The 25,000-nt window shown below is 38.7% G+C and overlaps 4 protein-coding genes across 5 annotated transcripts; 1 reads left to right on the top strand and 3 right to left on the bottom strand.

The window, feature by feature from the left end:
- Nucleotides 1-6: 6 nt before the first annotated feature.
- Nucleotides 7-5,015, bottom strand: LOC121305120 (protein NipSnap homolog 2-like). Its single transcript, XM_041236665.1, has 10 exons — nt 4,885-5,015; nt 3,888-4,027; nt 3,744-3,789; nt 3,204-3,298; nt 2,648-2,718; nt 2,154-2,294; nt 1,951-1,982; nt 960-1,054; nt 709-792; nt 7-443 (listed from the first exon to the last, which is right to left on the bottom strand). Exons 1-10 carry the CDS (start codon nt 4,974-4,976, stop codon nt 379-381), a joined length of 861 nt encoding a protein of 286 aa, XP_041092599.1. The 5' UTR covers nt 4,977-5,015; the 3' UTR covers nt 7-378.
- A 710-nt stretch (nt 5,016-5,725) lies between these two features.
- mrps17 (mitochondrial ribosomal protein S17) lies at nt 5,726-6,939 on the bottom strand. The gene is made up of 3 exons (XM_041236643.1): nt 6,824-6,939; nt 6,530-6,669; nt 5,726-6,121 (listed from the first exon to the last, which is right to left on the bottom strand). Exons 2-3 carry the CDS (start codon nt 6,650-6,652, stop codon nt 5,813-5,815), a joined length of 432 nt encoding a protein of 143 aa, XP_041092577.1. The 5' UTR covers nt 6,653-6,669; nt 6,824-6,939; the 3' UTR covers nt 5,726-5,812.
- Nucleotides 6,940-7,991: 1,052 nt separating this feature from the next.
- nf2b (neurofibromin 2b (merlin)) lies at nt 7,992-21,636 on the top strand. Of its 2 annotated transcripts, XM_041236555.1 has the most exons (18): nt 7,992-8,311; nt 9,173-9,285; nt 11,133-11,258; nt 11,360-11,482; nt 12,100-12,183; nt 12,379-12,447; nt 12,685-12,767; nt 13,136-13,211; nt 13,390-13,527; nt 14,592-14,666; nt 14,850-14,963; nt 15,887-16,009; nt 16,481-16,698; nt 17,220-17,322; nt 17,580-17,710; nt 18,156-18,303; nt 19,023-19,095; nt 20,513-21,636. In XM_041236555.1, the coding sequence occupies exons 2-17, from the start codon at nt 9,196-9,198 to the stop codon at nt 19,056-19,058; spliced, it is 1,737 nt and encodes a 578-aa protein (XP_041092489.1). In that variant the 5' UTR covers nt 7,992-8,311; nt 9,173-9,195; the 3' UTR covers nt 19,059-19,095; nt 20,513-21,636. The 2 variants fall into 2 exon arrangements, with proteins under 2 accessions (XP_041092489.1, XP_041092488.1); XM_041236554.1 differs by lacking the exon at nt 19,023-19,095.
- A 1,468-nt stretch (nt 21,637-23,104) lies between these two features.
- LOC121305063 (ribosome maturation protein SBDS-like) lies at nt 23,105-24,625 on the bottom strand (the record flags this gene model as incomplete). The annotated part of the gene is made up of 2 exons (XM_041236590.1): nt 23,105-23,943; nt 24,449-24,625. Coding segments are annotated over 2 exons (306 nt in total), but the record flags the coding sequence as incomplete, so codon positions are not given.
- Nucleotides 24,626-25,000: the final 375 nt, after the last annotated feature.

The raw sequence follows: 25,000 nt of genomic DNA on the forward strand, positions 1-25,000 counted from the left end.
TTAACTACCCTTTAGACAGTACCCATGTACAGGTTCATGAGAAAATGAATGGCTGATTAGAAAGGTTGGAAGATCAACAGAAACCAAAGTATTCTTAAAAACTGGAATGTTGCGTTTTATATTGTTTTGCCACAAATTCATTCTGAAGATATCTAATATGGAGTGTGGAGGAGTTCCAGTCTAACATCTTTTAAAGTTAGATGTGCTGTGTTTCTGTTCATGTATTATTATTTTATTTTATTTTTTTAAATGGGTGGGGGGGCTGACAGTTACAGTTTGTTAAAATATCTCCCGATGATCACAGCAGCTTCAGATGCCATCGAAAGCACACACCACTTCGTCGGTTTCTTGCAGGGATGCAGGGATTTCTTGAGCTGTCTACTGGAGTGGAGAACTCTTCATAGGAATCATTATCCTGGATTCCATGTGCTGGATAAGAGGAACTAAATCAAAATACATCAACATATTAATAAATATTTTAGAACAAAACGCAGACTGGAAAAACATATATTTGCAATTATAAATTCTGTACGAGTAATAAACCAATAGGGGGATTGTCAAAATTCAATTGCACCTCATCCCCACACATAGAATTTAAGCACAAATTTATGTGTAATAGAATATCCTTAGTATAAGCTTGGTTGTTGTTACTTATAACCAGTTATGAAAGGCTGGGGTGTAGTAAGTAACCGATATCACTGCCCCTACCTGTGTAATACACACACTCATCCCAGCCCTCCTGTTGCCATGCTGCATTCCTGGTATCCTCCCGTGACTGCAGGTCTTTGTAAGCTTCAATAAGAAAACCACGAAACAAGACGATGAAATACTGTGCAGAAATCCTCCACAAGCAATCAGACTGCTTTAAAGAATGCACAGCATTAAATCAAAAACAGCCAACAGTACAACATGTTCCCACAAGCATGTAATTGTGAATGGCAATGAGGTTCTGTATATACCCCATAGGTGATGCACCATGTAGAGTTCTCCGATTTGTGAAAAGAAGCCTCCTACTGCTTCGCTGTTTTCTTGACGGTATCCAATAGCCCGAGCCCTGCAGAGAGACACATTCTTAGGTGAAACTCGAGACCAAAATAAATACACGAGTTCAGCCAACGACTACTGATTTGGATTTGTAACCAACATCCACTTTCAGCTATATCTTAAGTACTATATTTAGAACACTGAGGAATTATTTCTCAGTAAATCTGTCCTGGAGTGTCATTTTGATTGTGTTATTCTTTGTGGATCTGCTCGTTTTGCAACACTTGCATGGCACAGGTTGAAGCTTCATGCTGCTTTAATCTGCTTAAAATTAAGGAAATCATCGATTTAAAAAATGTATTCATTTGTGTCAGGCGAATTTGTATATGATACAGGCTGGCCACAAAAAGTAAAAGAATTACAACCAAAACGATTTGTTCATGCTAACATTTTTAAATTCTGCCAGAAAACATTATTATCCGATGTAAAAAAAAAAAAAAAAAAAAGGATACCTTCTTATTGGGGAATGAGAAAATGAATTAACAAAAATTAAAAGATATATATTGAATGAACGATATTTATGTCCCAATAATACTTCTCAGTAAAACATGAATCCTTTGGAACAGCCCGTTAGCCTTCTCGACCTTAAAATATTCTGTTGAGAGGCAATCATGTTTAAATGTTAAAGATATTAAAACATGTACATATTTAACAAATGTTTTACTAAACCCACATCCAGCAACTTCCTAGACTTAATAGGGCAAACCTTCCATATATTTAAACACTGTGTGCCACTGAAATCAGGTGTTAGTGTATAAAACTTCTCTTTAACTTTAAATATTTCAAATACCAGCAGCAGCATTTTAATCGCGAACATTGTAATATGTTCAGTTCCCATAAACGCCAATATTAACACATGACTAAGCAAAGTTACCAGTCTATTACGAATTACATATAAAAACTCACCAGTAATTACCCCACTCAATCATTGTCCCAGGCTGAAATAAAAAGTAAAACACAAAAATTACAATCTTTAAAATCCACTCCCGCCACGTTCGCCGTTGCTGTTTGGCAAGCTTGTTAGCAACACAAGAGCAAATACACTGGAGCAACACATCGAGATACATTACACGATGTGCAGAGGAGCACGTTGAAGAGACATTACTTACTCTGAGCTGGTAGCTTCTCAGTTCATATATATTGGGGCCCTTGCGAGGTACAGGCTCGTTCCAAAAACTAAACTCCAACAGAAGCTGGTTCTTACGGGACAGCAGCATCTTTCCTCTCTCATTCCGATATTCCATGAATTCCTGAAAAAAAAAATATATATATTATATATACATACACACACACACACACACACACACACACCTATAGGATGTGGATATTTTATGCAACACAGTGTAAACATGTTGTATATGGATATGTGGGTAGATGGAGGGTATATGCTAAACTGTTCCTTGACTAAGCAGTCGTGTATTTGTCAGTCTCTGTAAACCCACTTCAAGCAGATGGATGCATTTTATGTAGGCCTGCTATATACAGTAGTACTGCATATGTGTGCGTTTCGCTGAGAATTTGGATTCCACATTAGCATTATCCACTGTACAATATTCAACACACCTATACATTTATATATAGTGAGGAGAGAGAGAGAGTTTACCTTATTTTGCCTAAGTTTACTCATGACCTCAGTAAGGGCAGGATAACCTCCATCATACCTCCACAGATGAACTAAAAGAAAAGAAAAAGTAATTAAAATAATCCAAATCTCAAACAGCATGGTTCTTGTGCACAGGCTAGTCCTTACATGCAGAGCAACCCTCTAGAATTATACTGCCCCACCCCTCCTCCTTTTTAAACAGTCCTTCATTAAGAATGATGAACGCCCATTTTCTGTATCACATCTGATACAATGCTGAGCCAACCCTCTTTATTATTACTATTTAAAATCCAGCCCCACAAGCCAGACAGGAAAAACATGCATTAGAGTATGCTGCTAGCGAAGAAAAAAAAGACGACTTGCCAACAGCAAGCCATTATGCCTGGCATGACAGATTTGCACTAGCAATTAAGACTCTTTACAGGTCAATTAAACAGTAAATGCAAACTATCAGAGGGTTATAGAAGGGGAGCAATATTAGTCATTGGTTTAATTATCTTAAATAAAACAACATAACAAAACCGCCAGAAGCACTCGAGCCTGGGTCTGTGCTTACCAGCCTGGTCCTGCTCTCCGTACCACGTGTTCCAGGTTCCCACCAGCTCACAGGGGTAATGCTTATCAGCATGGATCGATGGCAAAACATCTTCACTACAGCAACAAGGGGAGGAAATAAATACAACTGCAGCAACAGGGCTCGAAACTTGCACTGGCCCCGCAGCCAGTCCTGGGTTTCAGAACTCGCTCGGTTTACAGTGCTGACTTATTTCACTTCTACAGTGATTTAAGTACAGCTAAGCACTTTGCAAGACACTGCAGACATTTCTGTACAGATTACCAGGTTGCAGCAGCCCAAGGTCTTGTAGAGGATTTGTATGGTGTGGAAATTGACCCCACATTTCCAGTCATTCTAGCGCAACTAGTACCGATTATTGGTTAGCTGTGTCTTTCACAATGGAGAAGTGAGTAAATAAATAAATTAATTAAATATCATGGAGAAAGTGAGATGCACTCTCCAAATTCAGTGTCAATTCTTTACTGTATGGAGAAATAAAACATGCATGCATATTTACTTCAGATATAAGCAATGACTTACCAAATCTTATTGTAGGCATCCAGACACTCAGGCTTTACATTATGAACTACAAAGGCAAAACACATGTCTTTTGTTACAAATCATAACTGTACAGTATTAGCTCCAATCAATACCCTTTGAGTTGTCCGGTTTTCCTGAACTTACACTGAATTTTGTAGAGGTTGCTCGTCTCCTTCTTGGCTATAAGATTAGAATGAGCGTCTTTTCTTGGATCGACCTTCCTCACAAACAGGGACTTGAACCAGCTGTCCTCACCCTGTCTGTGGTTGGATGCTGCCAGTCCCCTGAATAGATATTCAACACATTTGTCAAGGATTGTCATACAAATCACTGCGATGGGTCACGGCAATAAGAACTTCTGGGGTCCTATGATGCAATTACTAGTTTTTGTGAGCAGCTATATTTTGTATGCAACTTTGAAGTAATACTCAAAACAATACCACTGTATATGCCTGGATACAAGTAGATTATTATTTTACTGCAATTAGCATTGATTAAGCTTTTACTGTATATGAACACTTTAGTTTTAAATAAACTTCAGTTAAACATTTAATCAAAAGGGTCCTTCATTATTTGCTATAAAATATTATCAGAAGACAAATTAAGCAGTTTTTATTGTAGGCAACAATATAGCCTAGACAGACACATTGTATAACTAAGCCAAACATATCATAGGGTAGCCGTTGTTGCATAAGAAATAAAACAGAAAAAAAAAAACAACGAAATCATATACAGTAAAATAGGAGTATTGTTTTATGACATTGGCTTTATAAACAAACCCGGGAGGCACTGACCTTGAACTGCAATTGGCTGCAGCTTAGCACAGCAGGCAGACAGATTAGAGGTACCAAAAAACTTTCAAATCTGAAAATCTACCGTCAAGCGAATAAAAAAAAATCTATCAAATGCACGAGTTACAGCGTTGTTTTTTTTATATACACAGATTTAAAAAAAAATACAAATGCAATAGCGTAACCCCCTACTCTGTACGTAAACAATAAAACAATACGGTAAACTGAGGCACATTATACTTGCTCAAATCGGCCTGTACTAAACATAATCCGGGTTTACAAATAAACCGCAACGTTTAAAAACAAGCGCCACAGCGCATTTGCAATGAGTTACAGGAACACAACCTGACCTGCTTGTGCAAACAGCCAGTCCTTGTGCTCGGACCCTGTTTCTGGCCTGATTCAGGCCACTGCCGAGGCTGTGGAGGACTCGGTTCGCCATCTTCCTTTGGAGGAGCTGCGCTGCCCGTGATTCAGAAAAGAAAGAGATGGTGAAGTTTAACCGCTAGGGGCAGTACGGTCATCTTCTGATTGCACTTACTAATAATACTGACTTTTTCCATGTTAACTGCGCCCTCTTGCGTTGAATTAAAAAAAACATACAGTACGGTGTATATTCTCATTCTCTCTATCTCTCTCTCATTGTTGTGTGCACTTTCCAATGTTGCAGTTAGCCTCTTCCATATAAATATCCTACTAATAGCAAACTGCTCCAGGATTTATACACGTCACAACTGAACGTGTGACATATTAGTTCCTTTGCCGACTTCATTCTTAATAATTCCCAATAAAGCCAATTTACAACGTTAACGTTTTGCTATTTGAATCTAAAATGCATATAAGGCTAGATGGAACTAATACGCTATACCAAAATGATGCAGTTAGTGCATGATTGAACGAAGTGAAAACACGTGGTTTTAATGACTGCAGTTATGTTGCATGCACAGGGTAATAGAGTCTGCTGTACAGTATCAGCAATGCAACACAGAATGGTATGGTTAGGTGTCATTGCAATAGAAGTAGGCGCATGAATTAGTGTTATTGCTTCCATAACAAAATGTATTCCTTATGCAAATGTTATCTATATTAACCGTCATTGTTTGAGAGCCCTTGAACATTGAACATGTAGAAATACAATGTTGCAGTGGTTCATGATTCACTGTATTTAATAGTACAAAAAAAAGATTTGGCAATATAACATTTATTTTTATTAAACAGAATACACAGAAAATATTGAGTTTACACAGAGTACAAAAAGAGTTAATTTTCAGAAGCAATTTAGACTTCAGAGGGTCTCTGTAGGGTTTCACTGGTTGCAGCTGTGATGTTTAATTCCTGTAGCTTCTCTGTTAAAGATCCAGCAGGATTCTCCATCGAGTCTGTGAGAGGTTCTCGGAACAAGCTTCCAGCAACCTGCTTCCCTGTCAGAGGATCTATGACGTTTCCTACTTTATACACAACTTCAGCCAGTTCGTGGGTTACATGTTTTGCCCGCCTTTCTGGTAGAGCTTTTAAAAGAACAACATCTCCTACAGTGCACTGTTCAAGTGGGTCATGTGCAAAGTAGGTCTTCCTTTTGTTGTAATACTGCAAGGAAAAAAAAAACAGTCATAGACTGTGAGGCTGCAGGGAGTCAAATGAGTTCCATAGCAGTTTCATCCACTCCAGGCTTTAATACAAGCTGTATTAGCCCCAGTGCATAGCTAATAAGTTCAGGCATGTGCTATTAAACTCACTGTAAAACGAGGAATGGATCAAACTGCTATACGGTTTCATTTCCATCCCTGAGCTGCCCAATGAGAATCACAACCAGACAATATTAAAAATAAAATCTATTTTTCAATCTCTATACTGTTGTTATAGGTCATATTAAGAGGTCTTAGGTGTTTTATTAAATTAGACCTCTCTATAGTACTGTGCCATTTACTATCATTGAAACTAAACTGGAGGCATTCAGTTGGATATATATAAAGCAGCCTAAACCCTTTCAATTACCTTGAGAAGATATTGATCCAGAACGAGTCTGGTGACTCTGACTTTGGCAGTTTTCTGCATTTTGGTACCAATAACCTTTCCTACGATCCACTTGGCATGGACTGACGCACTCTTTACAGACATAACGAAGATTTCTGAACCTTTAAGAAATAAAGAGAAAAAAAAAAAACAGTCACTTCTAAAAATGGATATTGGATCACAACAAGTACAGCTACACTGAATTCCCAATACATTCTCCTAAAACCTATTTACAGTAATACATATCAAGCATGCCGCGTTATCAACATGTCTTACCTGCTCAGTAAGTGTCTTTACAGGTAATGCAGATAATAAAGAATTATAATGAATAGAGTGGAATGAAGGTCAGTTCTTGCCTCCCATGCCGCTTTGGTTGATCTGTCTCGCGCTGATGACGTAAACAGCCTTCTACGGAGAGGCAAAAGCGTGTCTTTGGGCAAAAGGCTGCTGATGAATCCTGCCTTGTGTGCAATACTGCGTGCAGTGCAGACTCAACACGTACTGGTGTAAAATAACGTAAATTGCATGATTTGTTAGAATCGCAGCACAAATCCAAATATTACACTGTTGTTCATTAAGGATCGGATTAGGTGTAGGGAAAAAATCTATACCTGAGATAGAGTTTTGTACAATGGAAAGATGAAGTGACCACCTACTTATATTTACTGCAGAAGATTACAGGTGATATTATAATAGCATTAAACGCATGTGAGATCAGAGACATGGATATTATATTAGCGCGGACAGCAAGTCATTCTGGGGTGCTAGATAATGAACAGGTGGATTTTATGGAGAAAGGAAGTGGGTATGGTAGTCCCTCTGTGCCAGACAGAAATCAATGCAATAACTAAACAAAAAAAAAAAAATCATGGAATTATGGCAAAATCAACGGGAACACAATCCCAAGGGAAGGTTTTATTGTGATACAGCCAAAGGTTATTAGGGAGTGAAATATTTAGAGAGGAACTGAACAAGGTGGAAGAAACTATAATAAAGAGATTGAGAACTGGACACACGGCACTGAGTCAGCATCTGTTTAGAATAGGGAAACATGCAGATGGATTGTCAAAGGCTGGAAACTGTACAACATATTTTGGAATGCAATAAATTCAAACAACAAAGAGAGGTGTTAATAAATACGTTGAATGCATTAGAGGCGGATACCAGATTAAAAACAACACAATATATTCAGACTGCTGGAAAATTGAGATGTATCTAGGTGATATTATCGAAGGCACCGCCAAATTCCTTTAAAAATAATGTAGTAATTTTACATTGGCCATTCTTTCTGCACCAGCTAGAGTTTGTCCAGTTGTTCTGAAGCTATGGCATTATTTTTATTATAATTTACAAGTAAAATATAGTCAGTTATACCTGTAACAGTAGCAAGACTTACAACAGCTGTAGGTTTTGCTGCAGTGTTGGGTCTGTGATATCCTGCTATTCATTGCCTCACCTGTAGAGTCAAACAAACAAAGCAACTCCTGTTGCCTCCCAATCAAATGCTGCGACTGTACTTTTTAGAAGTCTTTGAAAATACAATTTTGAAAGCTTGACTGTTTATTTATTTTTCGTAATTTCAGCAATGGAGCCTTGGGAAAGGTTTGGTTAGTTTCTGGATCGATTTATTTTAAATCAGACCGATTTCCTCGTGAGAGCTGGATACTAGTTCGTGTTCTTCCAACACACCCTCCTCGCACAGCCGTCTTTGATCCAACTTTACATCGGGGATTCGGCCTTTGTTTGGTCTCGTACCGTTTAAAGGTAAGACAAGTAATTTATCTCCGTAAAATGCTATTTTTGCTATGCCTTAGAAAACATTAACTTTGTTGAAAATGTAATTTGTCTGTCTAATAATATTACATATGGTAACAACACATTAAAAAAAGAAAAAGGCAAATAGGCTTATCAATCGAAGAAATACAATAACGAACACATTTAAAAATATATATAGGTACATTTCAAAATAGTCATGCTTCTGTTTTGGCAACAATGTAGAGCTACTAGAACAGAATAACTTTATAATGTGTACTGTAATGTAATATAGAACAGAGGACAATATAATTTAACAGTCGGTGTTTAATTGTTCTGATTTATTTTTACTCGAGTTTGCTAGTAACACAGATTTTTGAAGCTGCGTAAAGTAGCACATCTAATTTATGAAAGATGTACTGTTTGGCCCTTAAAGTTATTTTTAATATATATGTTTTCACAATTGAACAAATGTATGCGACTAACTGATACCCGATTTTGTGGGTGAACTACATTTTGTCTTGTTTATAGTAATTTCGCAGTAGTCAATCACAGCATTGAGGGTACCATTTTCTAACGTTAAATAGTTACATGTACCACTTTCTGTTCGTACACCGGTAGTGAAAGCAGTATCGCGAACTGGGTTTTTAAAAATCGGGCTGCCTTATAGATTTCTTAGTTAAAATGTGTTTGTCTTTATTGACGTGTAATATAAAAAACAACAACAACAACATAGTCAAAGAAAGTGCCTAAACCAATTTATAAGCTCAGCAGCATTTTTGTAACCTATCATAGTTTGCCAGGGAGTAAATATCTTCAAGTAGCCTTCCACACTAAACTCAAAAGGTAACAACAAATATGAATTTTCTACAGGGCTTCCACTTCTCACAGCAAAGATGTCGATTATGGGTTTAAAGAAGAAACAACCAAAGACTTTTAAAGTCAAAGTTGTCACCATGGACGCAGAGATGGAATTTAGCTGCGAGGTAGGTTTTTTTCATTTTGTTTATCTTTCTGAAGAGCATATTTATCAATGCATTCTCCAGTGGAAAGAGGTATTTGAAAGTTTCGATGGCAGTAAGTAAATTGGTAAGTCGTCTTAAGAATTTGAAGACCAGGAGCTTGTATATTTAGGACACCTGTTTTCATTTAGAGGGCTGTGTAAACAAACCCTTGTAGGAAATATTAACATGTGTCCAAGTAGGTGTTTTTTAAAAATCCTCCCAATAATAAACACATGCATAGTATCCCTGTTTACAAAGAATGGCATCAGAATACAGAAGATATCCTTTACCGTCCTTTTTTTTTTTAAAAGTCACAGCGAGGCAAATGTCTGTACCCAGGTTTGTTTCAAGCAAGCCACAATTAAATTTATTCTGTGATGGGACAGTCTTCAGGAAGAATCCTCACTTTAAAAGTGAAAAGGTGTTATTTGTGGACAGCTGACTATTTACATCACTGTGGGGTTTGTTTGATCGACAAGTGTTTGTCCATCTCCTGCACAATTTGGTATTATTTATGTTTGTTGAGACTATGCAAACTACTGGTGGATCTTTTGAGATTATTATTTTAGATTAACCAATGTACCACTTGGTTAGCTGTCAGTGAATCAACGAACCAGGCCATTGAACAGATTTTAACTGTGGACTTTGACTTTTAAGTGTTATCCTTGCTATATTCTTTGCCTGTAGTTTGTTAGACTTCATTGATTCATCTTTGGAGAGAAGTTTTGCCAGGTCTGGCTTGGGTCACACAATTCACAGTAATTCTTCTGCTGTCCACACAGCTCTGTTTCTTTGCAATATCTTAACAGAGCCGCACATCTGTTTTTCGTTTTTCACTGGAGATGCTTGGCCAGAGTCTTATTGCTCCTGGCAGGACCCTGCTGTCGATTTAATAAAGAGTTTAGTGTTAAAGGGAAGTCAGCCTCTGATTGATTGATGGTGGGAAACCTCTTCTGCACAGCACTATAGGGAACGTCTCTGGCTGAAGTCCAAAGAGTCCGACGTCAAGTGACCCCCCAAAAAAGTATTTATTCCGGTGATGCATTGTTTATAAAAGCATTTTTTCAACAAATGCATGTATTTTAACTTTAATGTACTGTGTAAATACAAGCCTCACATCCCCTGAACAGGATTGCAAATGTAACTAAAATTGCAAAACTAATGGCAGCAAATAAATCAATTCGACCTTTATGTACACACTAGATTTTCTACTACAACAGACTTTACATACATGTATCCTTCTACTATACCTTCTACTATGTCAAAGGGAATATTTTAGCATTGATATTTTTTTCTGTAAAGAATAAATATGAATGGGATATTCGCTGAATGTCTTTGGTCTACTATATCGCAATTTGCTTATCCTTTTGCACAATTAGTTTTTTCTGTGGAGTGAAGTAGTAATGAATTCCGCCCAGTTTTTTCTTTAGATCCGTCTTGGCTCGGTATCAAAGAGTATTTTCCGCAGCTATATAGTAGCATCACAGCTGCCCTGGCAAGAAGCTTACAAACTTGTGTTCTTCAAATAAAAAAAAAAAAAAAGTCAAAAGCAATGATGAAATAGTTCAGCCTAACTTTGCATTCCAAATAGAGAACAAATGCTGTTAGGTTACATTATGTTCCCAGGAACGCCCCTTACAAAAACCAAAAGCTCTCCCCTCCCTAGGCATACATGCAATGTAGACAGGCATGTGTCTATAGCAAAATAGACCACAATGCAGAGGAGACTGCACCTTTGTACATACAGATCACAAAAAATGCCCCCTAGCTTTTTACTTTTAATGATCCTCTGCATTGTTGCTGTATTGCTGATAGGTTTCTCTTTGCAGGTGAAATGGAAAGGGAAAGATCTGTTTGATCTGGTGTGCCGGACTGTAGGATTAAGGGAGACCTGGTTCTTTGGGCTACGGTACATAGTAAAGGATACTTATGCGTGGCTCAAGATGGAGAAAAGGGTGCGTGCACAATTTTATTAAGCATTCCGCCGTTTCACTGCCACAGAAAGGCTAAGCAACCACAAAGGGGGTCGTCGTTTATTTGTTTTTCTCCCCCTCAGGTATTGGACCAAGAGGTTCCGAAAGAAGATCCAATCACATTTCACTTCCTGGCTAAGTTTTTCCCAGAGAAAGTGGAGGAGGAGCTAGTGCAGGAAATCACACAGCACCTCTTCTTCCTGCAGGTAGGAATTGTTTCCAGGAGACTCTTCCCTAAAATTGCCCTCATTCCCACCTCAGACCTGGTGCAAGTGGGTCTTATAATTATGTCCTAAATGTCTGTATTTTCTAAGGTGTTTGCGCTGTCTTGTATGTCCCCTCAATACTTCCCAGACCTTGAATACCACACCATTGCTGGTAACATGAAGAGCGTGACAATAAAAAGCACTGCTCCAGGGAACACGTCAGTCTTGTTTAAGGTCTTGATGGTAATTGCAAATGTCTTCAATGGACTCAGACTCTTTACCCTTTATTGATGATTTCAGGCTTGTCGGGTAACCACAAATCAACCTGCAGCTATGACATTTAATGTCTGCACAGACAGGCTTGCAAAATGAATGCTGAACATGGTACTCCCTATGGTAATCTTTATTTGTAAAATAAATTGTTTTAATAAGCCCTGTTCGATAGCTTTATATATATATATATATATATATATATATATATATATATATATATATATATATTGATTTGTTAGGTACTACATGCCTGTCTTATCTGTTGTATCTTTGTGATGTATCTCATTGTTGAAAATATCTGATGTGTTGAAAATGACCCATATCTACTGTATACTGTTTTATAGGTGAAGAAGCAGATATTGGATGAAGAAATCTACTGCTCCCCTGAAGCCTGTGTGCTATTGGCATCCTATGCTGTTCAAGCAAAGGTTTGTCTCTTCACAAATCATTTATGCAGACTTTGAGTATACAGCACTTGTAAAACTCCAGACTATTCAGGTCCTACTTTTATAGATCTGTTTCTAGCTTCCTTACTCATCACAGTGTTGTTCCAATATTTAAAAGGCAAACTCTACTTTGATAACTGATTGGTGTTTTTTTTTTTTTGTTTGTTTCTGTTTCAGTATGGAGATTATGACCCAAATTTTCACAAACTGGGATTTCTGGCACAAGATGAGCTTTTGCCCAAAAGAGTAAGTAAGCAAAACACAGGATTTACTGACTATCCTGTTGTGTAATGTAACGCTGTGTGTCAGGTGTCGATTGTGAATATTCTGCTATGTTATTGTGATGTTATCTAAGAATCACTATAGAATAAACAAAACATGAAGTACATTTAAGTTTTGTATACAGGGTTGGGCTGCTTTTTTTGGTAAATTGGCTCCACCTTGCTTATTGGAAGACATTGTCTCCTTGTTGATTTGGTGTAGGTTTTAATGCAGTATCAGATGACAGCAGACATGTGGGAAGAAAAAATAACTGCTTGGTATGCTGAACACAGAGGCATTGCAAGGTAACCCTAAACACCATTGTACTTTAATTTAGTCTGCTTTCATCGGCTCAGATACACCATGCTTTTAAAGAGTATTATTAGAATGTAGTTATACCACCAGGAAGAAATGTCTTTCAAGCTCCTAAATCAAATGTTTATTTGTCATTGCTAATAACGTTTTGAGTAATTGAGAAAATATCATCGTAACCTTGGATTTAGCTCAAATGGCACAAGTTCAAAGTTTGAGTGTAAATGTCTTTTGGTTTGGATTTTATTCTGTGGTAGGGTTGTTTGTTGAAGTCAAGGGGAAATTATTGACATAGATTCAATTGGGTCAGGCTTAACTGGGAAAAGGGGTAATGGCATTCTTTAATTTTTTTTTGTTTAAGGGATGAAGCTGAAATGGACTATTTAAAGATTGCACAAGATCTTGAAATGTATGGAGTCAGCTACTTTTCCATTACAGTGAGTCTCCTTCTTCAGCTTGTATAAACATACAGATGAATGCCAGTGACTTTCCAGAATGCCCTGGGTGCCGCACAATTAAATCATGAAATGACTTGGTCTGGGAGACGAATGTTTCATCCTTTTGTGTTTTTTTTTTTTTTTTTTTTTTGTGTGTTTTGTTTTTCGACCACCGCAGCAAAATAAAAAGGACACCGAGCTGTTGCTTGGAGTTGATGCCCAAGGGCTTCACATTTACAGCCCCAACAACAAACTGAGCCCCAACAAATCATTTCCATGGAGTGGAATTAGAAACATTTCCTACAGCGAGAAAGAGGTAGGAGGCATGCGCGTCTGAGCACCACATAATGGAAATACTATTAATATAGGGCTTATTATACCTAGGGCCATATTCAGTGTACTCAGTCTCACACCAATGCAATAGCAATGTGATGAATGCAGTGACTGCCAAATTTGTTTAGTAGGTAGTAGCCCACAGCTGATTCTGTTTAGCAGGCAGTAGTCCACAGCTGATTCTGTTTAGCAGGCAGTAGCCCACAGCTGATTCTGTTTAGCAGGCAGTAGCCCACAGCTGATTCTGTTTAGCAGGCAGTAGCCCACAGCTGATTCTGTTTAGCAGGCAGTAGTCCACAGCTGATTCTGTTTAGCAGGCAGTAGCCCACAGCTGATTCTGTTTAGCAGGCAGTAGCCCACAGCTGATTCTGTTTAGCAGGCAGTAGCCCACAGCTGATTCTGTTTAGCAGGCAGTAGCCCACAGCTGATTCTGTTTAGCAGGCAGTAGTCCACAGCTGATTCTGTTTAGCAGGCAGTAGTCCACAGCTGATTCTGTTTAGCAGGCAGTAGTCCACAGCTGATTCTGTTTAGCAGGCAGTAGCCCACAGCTGATTCTGTTTAGCAGGCAGTAGCCCACAGCTGATTCTGTTTAGCAGGCAGTAGCCCACAGCTGATTCTGTTTAGCAGGCAGTAGCCCACAGCTGATTCTGTTTAGCAGGCAGTAGCCCACAGCTGATTCTGTTTAGCAGGCAGTAGCCCACAGCTGATTCTGTTTAGCAGGCAGTAGCCCACAGCTGATTCTGTTTAGCAGGCAGTAGCCCACAGCTGATTCTGTTTAGCAGGCAGTAGCCCACATTCTGTTTAGCAGGCAGTTTAGCCCACAGCTGATTCTGTTTAGCAGGCAGTAGTCCACAGCTGATTCTGTTTAGCAGGCAGTAGCCCACAGCTGATTCTGTTTAGCAGGCAGTAGCCCACAGCTGATTCTGTTTAGCAGGCAGTAGCCCACAGCTGATTCTGTTTAGCAGGCAGTAGCCCACAGCTGATTCTGTTTAGCAGGCAGTAGCCCACAGCTGATTCTGTTTTTTTAATTGCCTTTTGTAATTGCAGTTCACGATAAAACCATTAGACAAGAAGAAGGAGGTTTTCAAGTTCTACTCTTCGCAACTCAGAGTAAATAAATTGGTAGGTATGGCAGCGCGTGCTAAAGAGAAACACGGATATTCTCCAGTAAAGTACTATTTGGATCATAGGTAAACCATAACAACTTAAAGGGGAGGAATGACGGAAAGATCCTGCGTGACTCATGGAGGAGGATAACTTATTAATGAAAGCCGGTAATAATTCTTAACAAACGTCTGCTTGTAGATTCTGCAGCTGTGTATTGGTAACCATGACCTCTTCATGAGGAGGAGAAAGGTGGACTGCATTGAGGTTCAGCAGATGAAGGCTCAGGCTAGAGAGGAGAAGGCGAGAAAGAAGGTGGGTTTGTTGTCCATTTACCTGCAAAATGGGCAAAGATAAACAGTAATGGGTTAGGGGTTGGGAATGAGTTGTGAGTGTGCAGCCAGTGTGCACACCAATCTCTCAACAGTAATCTCTGGGTCAAAGCTTTGAAAGTAGCTGGAAAAACTAAATGGCAAATGTACTGTTGTTGTTTTTTTGTTTTTTTTTGCTCATGAAATCTAAAGGAAAGGAAATTGATGATATCAGCATTTCATGTAATAGCTTGTCACTGGAATATAATGGAGTTGTATGTCATTTTGTATTTGACATACAACCCAATTTCATTCAGGTGCTGAAATTCTGTTTACAGTTATGTAAGAAAGCCATCAAAAGTTGATCCAACTAGTAATGCTCGAGAAAGCAAGGGTGAAGGGTAGGGTTGGCACCTTTTCCACAGACCAAACCAGGACATATTTCTCAGTCAGCCTAGGTCTATCAAAACTGCAGTGTACTGTAATATACCACAAGTCTTGAATCACACATCAGCTCAGTACTGTATTGGATTGTTTACATCACGTGGATGTGTTCGCTGTCCCTAGCATTTGAACAAAGTAGAATGTACAGATCAGTACTAAACAGTACATTTCTAATTTGAAAGTGGAAATCGTTTAAGCAACTAATGTATGTAAAAGAACATTTTAAAGGAAGGTTGGTGTTTCTTATGCGTTTCACTTAAACCCGGACATTAGGGCATCCGGGCTTGTTAATTCCTGCCACCCGGACACAGATGCCAATTTCCGGACTGTCCAGGTTAAACCTGGACAGGTGGCAACCCTAGTGGAGGGTAATAATTAGCTCTGCCGAATCTGTTCTTGTTTGAATGGAAATAATGCATTGTCCAATAGCAAATATGAATGTGTGTAAATGCAGCTGGTGTGTTTCCACTTTTCTTCAACAAGATGGAGCGTCAGATTCTGGCACGGGAGAAACAGTTGAGAGAAGAGGCTGAGAGAGCGAACGAAGAGATGGAGAGACGGCTCTTTCAGCTGCAGGACGAGTCTCGTATAGCCAACGAGGCGCGGGTAGGTTTCCTGCTTATCATTGCTTCATGGTAACACTTTACAGAGTATAACAGGATTGCAAACTTCTGTTGGTCTCTGGTCTGCAGTAGTGTTGTGATTTTAGTATTAATTTGTTTAGACGTGATTATTTATCGTACTGTTATCGGTGATCAGATTGTAAGCGATAGTCATGTTTCTGACAGTCCTCTGTTCTAAAGCTAAAAAGGACCCGCACCACTGAGATGTTGTTTTCCCCCCTGTAGACAACTGATTTGTCCATAAACCAACAATGGGAGAGTGGCATCGGATAATTACTTTAATTCAGCCCCCCACCCCCTTTATGGGAGAGAACAGTGGTGTGGTTTCATTTTAAAAAGCCAACAAGCAACAACAGACCAATGAAATCTAGCGATGGGTGCCCATGACTTGCCCGTTACAAGGTTGACCATGCAGGGGTGGTAGGCGCTGTCAGTAAAAGGGCTGTTTCTGCAGCTCCGCTCCGAGGAGACAGCAGACCTGCTGGCAGAGAAGGCGCAGATCGCAGAGGAGGAGGCCAAGCTGCTGGCTCACAAAGCAGCCGAGGCGGAGCAGGAGATGCAGCGGCTGGAGGTGACGGCCCTGAAGACCAAGGAGGAGAGGCGCCTCATGGAGCAGAAGATGAGAGAGGCAGAGCTGCTTGCAGTGAAGCTGGTGGAGGAGTCAGAGCGAAGGTACATTACACTGACTACAGCTGCTTTCAGAAATGCATTACCAAGACTTTTTTCTGTGGCTAATGTTGCTCTTTTGTGATTCAACCATTGTGATGTAACAGTCAGTCGATTTATTTATCGGCATGACTTTTATTTTGCTGGCCTCAGTTCAGCATTCTTTAGTTTTACTAATCATGCTGATGCCTTATTTGGATCCTCATATAGAATATGCCTAGCATGTTTTCAGTTAAGTGCATACAATTTATTTTTTTGCTTTTGAATAATAATTAATAGTAAAGTGTTCTCAGTGCATTGATTATTGTTGATCATTAGCTGTCTGATATTCAATTAGGAAATTGGTTGCTGATCCAATGTCTGCTGTGGCCATTTATGACAATTTTGTGAAAATGTGTTGCCTAGTTTACAGTTTTAAACTCAAACAAACAAACTCTTAAGTTACGTTTTGTCTTAAAAAAAAATAAAAAAAGTATTAATGAATTAACTTAAAAACAACCCTGCACTCTGTTTCTACATTCTTTCAGGTCAAAAGAATCAGATCATTTAAAGCAAGACCTGAGTGAGGCTAAAGATGCAGAACGCAGAGCCAAACAGAAGCTGCTGGAGATAACTAAATCCACCTATCCTGTATGTATCCACTGTCCCGTTTGCACTACAGTTAAACTGCTGTAACCAGGCCTATCATGTTTGAAGTACTTTCTTTTTAATTCCAGAATTAAAAGTTATTTCTCCTTAAAAATTGCATGTGCACAGTTGATTTTGTTTGATTTTCAATCAGATATTTTTAAGCAAATGCTTGTTAAAAAGGCAAATGGAAACTTCAGTACTTGAATTTGGATTGTCTGTGCAGCTTAGCCTAAGTGTTCTCCTTGTTCTCGCTGTAGCTAATTGCAGCCTACAATTGCCATCCTCTGCCCCTTGATGGTGAAGACCTGAACCTGGACAGTGGAACCGTCAAGATAGACTTCAAGGACACAGACATGAAGAGGCTGTCGATGGAAATTGAGCGAGAAAGGTACTTGAACAATCGCCAGGGGGGCTGCTTTTATTAGGCTGAGAGAATTCAAGAAAACAAACCAGGCACGTAAAATAGAGTACAGGCATCAAAGGTATACTTGTAAATATCGGTTGCCTCTTTCTTTCAGGTGTGAAATGCCTTTAAGCAAATGGAAACAAGTTTATTTTGATGTGGGGCGTAGATGTTTAGCAGAGAACACTCTAATTGACAAAATACATGATATTGCCTATAGTGCCTGACTTCTGGGAAACCCTGTATATTAAGACTTAAATACATCTTCTGTTAGCTGGTCGTAAAAGCGGTGGAAGCAAAGATCATCTGTATAACAGACTGAAACAGGGGAGTCGATCTACTGTGCTGAGCAAACCTCCCACCTGAACAGAACATGCGTTTTAATAAAGGTGGTTTTTAAAATAGCTACATGATGTTTTCTCTGCTGCAGATTGGAGTACGTGGAGAAGAGTAAAAACCTCCAGGATCAGTTGAAGGAGCTGAAGACGGAAATCGAATCCCTGAAGCTTGAGGAGCAGCAGGCAGGGATGTTCCCTCTCCGCGGAGGGGAGGCCAGGGCTTACCCCCCACTCAGTAACGTAAGTGCTGGGGCCGAGCCTGAGCGCTGAAACCCCCACCCCCCGTGTCAAAGAGATTCATTTGGATTGCTTGTGAAGCTTGTTTGCTGGGACATTGCAGACCCAGGAACACACTCGATGAAATAAGAATTTGGTTGCTACTTGAATTTTACATTGGCATAAAAAATGGATTTAGCTCTTTTCCTATGCTGTTTATCCTAGTGCTGGACAAACATCAAAGAAAGTAGAAAGACATTCATCTGTACAGTAGAAAGTGTGCTGTTTATTCCAGTCCTCATTTATGCATTGGTTTTCTTTGCATGATATCTTGTCGATGCAGTTTTTTATACATTCTCTTACCTGAATGAATATGAACATGGTCATTTTTGCCACTGATTACATTTCAAGCACTGTTCGATTTTATGAATAGTTGTCCCATTACTAATCTGTTTAATACACTGAATCATATTTCTTTAAATATATGTCTCTACATTGTTCAGTATTTATCTACAAAGTTTTCAATTTTACCTGTATGTAGGTAGATCTTTATACAGGATGCTAAATATGTTCTCAAAATGACGGCAACAAATTTATGCTAAAATCTAGTTTTGCTTTGACTTTTTTCCACCCCTCATTTTGTTGATGCTGATTTAAAACACATACAAATGTTAATGATTTTGATTCCTTTTGTTGTGTAAGGTATGTAATCATTGTGTACCAATGTGTTGCTTTGACTGTAGGTCGGGCACTATGATTCAGAAGTTATCTACATTTGAAAACCCCAGGGGAGATTATGGAAAAAATCATACCGAGGTGAAAAGCCATGCTCTGTTCAGCTCTGCAACAACCATTGGCTGCTGCAAGAATGTGCTCCCATGCAACCTGCTGCAGATATGAGCTGCTGGTTTAAGCAGCACGTTGGTGAATGCACTGCAGCCTGCTCCAGTCACACACTGATTTCTTTAAGAAGTATTTTTGATTTACTTTACATTTAACAATACTTTAAGAGCAGCACAGAAACCAGGGCCAGAGGACACGGTTGGTAAGAGTTAAATCAGAGGTGAGGGTTTGGAATGGATAACCTATCCATCTTGATAAAGTTTGAGATCAGCCAGCTACTAGGAACCAGGTGAGCAGTGATGGTCCAGTGGCTGCATCTCATTTGTACATTTTCTTGTGTTTTTAAGCTCAAGTACCATAGTATGGTAAAAAAAAAAAAAAAAAAAAAAAATGGAATTTGATAAATGTGTTTTTTTTCTTTTCTTTTTAGAATAGATATTAATCAGGTTCTCTTAATAGATTTTTTTAGTGAACTTTTTATATAATATGCACACTTTTTATTAAAAACTTTCTGAGGCTATTATACTGTGGATATTATTTATTTTGACTGCTTTTAAAATTGACCTGGTAAAAGCTAGGACGGCTATACTATTGCAAGATTGAAAAGGTGCTTCATGTCCACTTTATTTTGTATAATGAGTTTTAGCAGTTACATTCGTTTGGTTTATTTCAAAGGAATAACCCTTGAAGCCAGGACCTGTCAATTTACATCAGGAAGGAAAATGTGACTGTCTTGGTGCCCATTCGCAGGCTGTGGTGTATTAACTGCCTTCAAGCAATTTGAAGTGACTGCTGCAGCAGTAAATCCATGCTGTCCTTTGGCTAAAGCCTGGTATTGCTTGCATCTGTGGTGTTGGCACTATTCAAGGGATGTGCGTTCAGCAAAGCTCTAACCTTTATTTTCCTTCCTTCCTGCTGCTTCCTGTGCAATTCTCCCGCTTGTAATGACAGATTTAGCGGCCTAGTTTTTCAGAGCACACCTATAAAAGATAACCTGCAGCTGGGGGCGGGCTGCTTATAGGCTTTCTGTTTTGTTTCTTTCCCTTGTATCATACTTTCCAAATCCAAGTTTTTAAACTGGGCTTTCATGCCACATGACATCAAAGAACCACAATAAGACAGATGGAATCAAAAGATACAGAGAAACAGTCATAGGACTTTGGTTGACCAGTATGATTGGCTGTAGGAACATCTGTTGGCTTTAATACGCAGGGTTGGAGGTGTTACGTCGGTATGTTAAAAATGCAGTCCTATTCTTCCTCTACCACAACGCATAGAAAAATAACAAACTGCTGCTCCCAACTGGATCAGAATTTTTGTGTGGCAAGAATCAGTCAGTAGTGTTTTTGTTTACATGGTGGTAGTTCATATTTTCTCTTTTGTCTTTCAGCGCAATTCTTCTCTTATGACTCAGATGGCCTTCCTGGAGGAGGTCTAATGATAACGACTTATTGCAGATTATTAAGACTCAAGGAACACGCTGCATCACGATATTACCTGGAGAACACATGTCAAGTGCAGTAAAGTATAACGTAAGGATCCATTTGTACACATGAAAGGTCTAATAATGCATGCATTTTAATAGCCTTTGCAGGCCAAATGACCCCAGCAAGACTTGGGTTTGGACACCGCTGGAGTTTGCCTCATTTTGTGAAGTTTATCCCAGTAAGGGTGCAGACTATAGACAACAACGGGAACATTGCGCTGGCAAATGGGTCGGTGTGAATAACTGTTCAAACCCATCGTTAAACTGATGCTGTTCAAATTTGTTTTGGTGTGAACTGTAACAGCAAATGCAAATGTTAAAAAATGAATTTGATATTCTGTTCATGCAAACAGTTTCAAAATGCCGTTCATCTGCTAACTGCACATATCCGTTTGAAGACACGTTGCAGAATACACTCCTGCTTTGTAATTTGTCTAGTGCCATTATGATTTTAACTTCTGTGACCTCCTAAACTAACCAGGGAAGTGTATTACTTAGGTAAATAGGTAGTGAGATCAAACTATCCATTTAACATCTACAGCAATAGTTTATTGAATTTATAATGCCGGTTTTACGAGCAATGCATAAAATACTCCTATATTTCTCTATTGTTCTGACAGTGCCTATTAATTTATATGCATATTTGTTCAACCACAAAATACGCTTCCAAGTTTGTAATTAATTCTAGTAGCACTTTCCATTTTATGATTTACTTTGACATTATTTGAGTTAAAACACTACAATATAATTTTCAATACACTATTTTTTAAACACAGTTCATTACATTTAGGATTTTGATGCAGTACGTAACAATACCATTTTTTTATGTGCAGTTATTAAATATTTTCAGTACTTCATGATTTGAAGTAAGTTTAAACGCATAATTGTTTACTATTATTTTAAAGGGTTATTGATTTGCCTTTGTGTGACCATATTAACTGCTGCTTCTGGCCTTTGTGTATGTATGTTACACATCAGTCACTACAGTCTGTTTTAAACTTTGCTATTAAATTGGCGCTTATATCTTTCCAGTCCGCATTTCCCAAAGTAGTTCTTTAATGGCTACTGTAATATACTAAATGAAGACCAATCCCCAAAATACCTCTTCATAATGCAGTCTATGCTGTAGCCCAAGGAACCTTACTCTTAGACGGTATGTACTTCTGTATTGAAAATTAGTTGTTACCATATTAAATGCATGGTTTGTGTACCATGCTGCTGGATTCAGCTCATTGTTGATAGAGGGAAATCTAGTTTTTTTCATTAACAACTCAAGCTCACAAGTCTAACAGGAGGCTGAGGGTCATCAGATCATTCCATTTGTGAATAGGACCAATTGTTGTCTCCAAAAATCTTGTAAAATAAAGTAATGCTAAACAAATAAAACACATTTTATTGTTCAAGTAGTGTGAAATGTGATACTGTCCAATAACAAGACATCGTTACTGTTAAATGACAGTAAAGAGCGTTAGATGCTATTTGCGGGTCGAATCTTTTCTCGTACTACAGTAAGAATCCTTGGGGTGGTATATACCAGCATATGTGAAAAGGGCTTTCACAGCTTTTAATGCTTCAATAAGATTGGATTTTTGTACGCGTTTCTTAGTATTAGTTTATTTTGATGCAGTCGTTTTTTAATTGTTTATAATGCGGTGCACCTTTCTATACACAGACTGCAAGCAATGTCATAAAGTAAGGGGGTTTCCTTAATATAGCAGCTTTTACATTAATGGAAATGTCTACCAAAGTGATTGCAACAACTTTCTCCAACATATCATGGGTAACAACTGGTGAATTTCAAAGGAGACCTGGAAGGGCATAGCATTGAACTTCTTTTATCAAGCCAGCCTTCAGGAAATGTCACTGTGTTGTTATACTATTTTTTACAAGCGCGCGTGGTAACACGTTGCATTTCTTTATACATACTGTAGCTTTTATGTGATTAAGATACATATTCATGTTTTAATGAATGATCATCACACTACACCCATATCAGCATCCTTGATGTCCCTGCAGATTAATCAGCACAACCTCAAGTTCTGCATGAATATTGTTCTTCCTCTGTACAGCTTGAGATTCATGTATATTTCCATGTTCGTTTAGTACCGTTTACAAGACTTTTCAAAGTAGTTTGCGCGCTTTAAATCCACAGCAAATGAAACATTGCCTTAAAGATAGTACAGCTTATTCAGTAGTAAGATAATGACCACGACGACTATGCCTGTGCTAGCTAGGTGTTGGAGTGTGAGTAAATATTTATTTAAAGGTGTTATTTCCTCTTGTTTATGGTTTGAGGGTTGGGTATTATCTATATTGTTTTGACTGATTTAATGCCATCTTGTATCCTACCATGTTCGTATGTTTTATTATTAAATAAAAAATGAGCTTCGAGGGAAAAGCACGGACTTTGTGATTTGTGTCAGATACTGCAAAAACATTTTTTGGCACAAGTGAAACGGCAATGTTTCCCAACACTTCACTTCTACAAATACAGGGTTTTGTGTCATCATGTTTTATTTAAGAGCAGTGAGATTTACAAAAGAAATACATTTTGGCATTTTTTTCTTTTTAAATAATAAGTAATATGAACGGTATTAATTGAAATAAAAACTTATGAACTGCAGGTTTCCATTTGCATGAAACTACACGTTTCCGCACTGCATCGTCTACAGCATCCACTTAATAGGTCTGCATTACCATTCAAGTCATTCTACCATTCTAGTGTTTGTATTACCTCCACTAATAATAATACATCAGAAGGAAGCATAAAGCAAATGGGGAAAAGTGGCAACAAGTTGATCCTATATCCTCAGTGTAGTTTTGCAGTCTAAGACCATCTGTTCACCCATACTTGCTGCACTTTGACTTACAACAAATCAATACATTTCAGATAAGAGGATCACGTGAGCTGTGCAAAACCCTTACTGAAATGTATAGGAGAATGGTGATTGCCAGTGATCACGAAGTATGAGTGATGGGTAAGTGCTATTAGAAATACAGACTGTACTTCTACAAAAAATACTTCAATACGTTTTATGGCGCAACACTGGGAAGCCAACTTTGTTAACAATGGAATGAGGATTTTTTTGTGTTCAACACAGCAATAAAACATTTCCGTCCATATATAAGGTTTCCTTTTTAATGAGAGCACAAGTTTTGTATAGCAGCTGTAGGGTGGGGAAGCATGCAGGCTGGTGGATTGCCATTCACTCAAACTTCTCCTCCCCTTCCTCCACATCTTTCAGACTGAGCACCTCCAACGTGCCTTTCCCCTTCGTTTCACAGCGGATCAGCTCGTCAACCTCCCTGAAACAGCCGGGGTCAATCAGACACACCTGCAGGAGCAAATCAGGAAGGTTAAACCATTCTTTACAGGACAAAATCACCACGATGGTATGCAACAGGAACGATAGAAATACTGTTGGAACGAAATTTATTACTGAAAATATTTTGAATGATTTTAGAATCACAACATCAGAATCACTCTTCCTCCTAAAATGATGCTTATTAGAGTTTAAAAAAAAGAAGTTTTTACAAGATTACAATTGGCTAAATCGCTAGCTTTTCATTTATTTTCATCTTAGGAAAGCTGGATTAGAGTCTGTTTAAGGTTACAAACTAAATTGGTTTAGTGACAAATGGCTGTATCTCCAGAAGCCCAGAACTGAATGGCAAAAGTTCTTCAGGTCAGATTTTAGGCGCTACTGGTGAAGACGAGCAACATGCTGGGCTTTGGTCAGTGCCACTGTCACTCATCTTTTTTTGTGTGGACACTAAATTCACATGAAAACTCATGAAAGATGATCCTAATAACAAAATAAAGTATCTGTAGTCTCTAACCATTTCCAGCTGCTCATCGAATTCTTCGCTTTCGATCACTTTGATGAGTGGTTTGAGTTTCTCCTTCAGTTTCTTCCCCTCCTTCACTGGCAGCATGAACCGCAGCCTCATGTGTGCACGCTGAATCTGCATGGACTCCTTCAGCTGCCGGATCACTTCCAGAGCCTGAAACAGTACCAATCACACGCTGCTGTTCACTGCTTACATGTTAGTAGGAATGGATTGAGAGGACATGTAACCCAGGACAATTCTGAAAACCTTACAGAATCTTCACATCCTGTGGCACTTTCCAAATTTGATCGGGACCCTCATATCAGACATTATAATTTATTTCTATCTCTAAAAGAACTCCAGAGATGGAACTAAGACCTGTTGTACAGCAGTTTGCTCCATGAGTTTAATAACACTCGCCTGAGTTTGCTACCGATACCGTGGCTAATCGAGCTTGTATTAAAACCTAGAGTGCATGAATCTGCTATGGAATAGGAGTCTTGTTTCCATCCCTGAGCTATCAATGACATTTAAACTAAACATGCCACAGAACAGTTACAG

The sequence above is a fragment of the Polyodon spathula genome, chromosome 41 (genome assembly GCF_017654505.1).
Source record: "Polyodon spathula isolate WHYD16114869_AA chromosome 41, ASM1765450v1, whole genome shotgun sequence".
Classification (NCBI taxonomy): Eukaryota; Metazoa; Chordata; class Actinopteri; order Acipenseriformes; family Polyodontidae; genus Polyodon; species Polyodon spathula.

Bases quoted from the DNA above. Each gene is read 5' to 3' on its own strand.
- LOC121305120 (XM_041236665.1), bottom strand. From the start codon at position 4,976: ATGGCGAACCGAGTCCTCCACAGCCTCGGCAGTGGCCTGAATCAGGCC. The intron at 2,295-2,647 runs GTAAACTCTCTC...TTTTTTTTTCAG, and splicing joins GTAAACTTAGGCAAAATAAG to GAATTCATGGAATATCGGAA. The intron at 793-959 runs GTATATACAGAA...TTCTTATTGAAG, and splicing joins CATGGTGCATCACCTATGGG to CTTACAAAGACCTGCAGTCA.
- nf2b (XM_041236554.1), top strand. From the start codon at position 9,196: ATGTCGATTATGGGTTTAAAGAAGAAACAACCAAAGACTTTTAAAGTC. The intron at 11,259-11,359 runs GTGCGTGCACAA...TCTCCCCCTCAG, and splicing joins GGCTCAAGATGGAGAAAAGG to GTATTGGACCAAGAGGTTCC. The intron at 12,448-12,684 runs GTAAGTAAGCAA...GATTTGGTGTAG, and splicing joins ATGAGCTTTTGCCCAAAAGA to GTTTTAATGCAGTATCAGAT.
- mrps17 (XM_041236643.1), bottom strand. From the start codon at position 6,652: ATGTCTGTAAAGAGTGCGTCAGTCCATGCCAAGTGGATCGTAGGAAAG. The intron at 6,122-6,529 runs GTAATTGAAAGG...TTTTCCTTGCAG, and splicing joins TGGATCAATATCTTCTCAAG to TATTACAACAAAAGGAAGAC.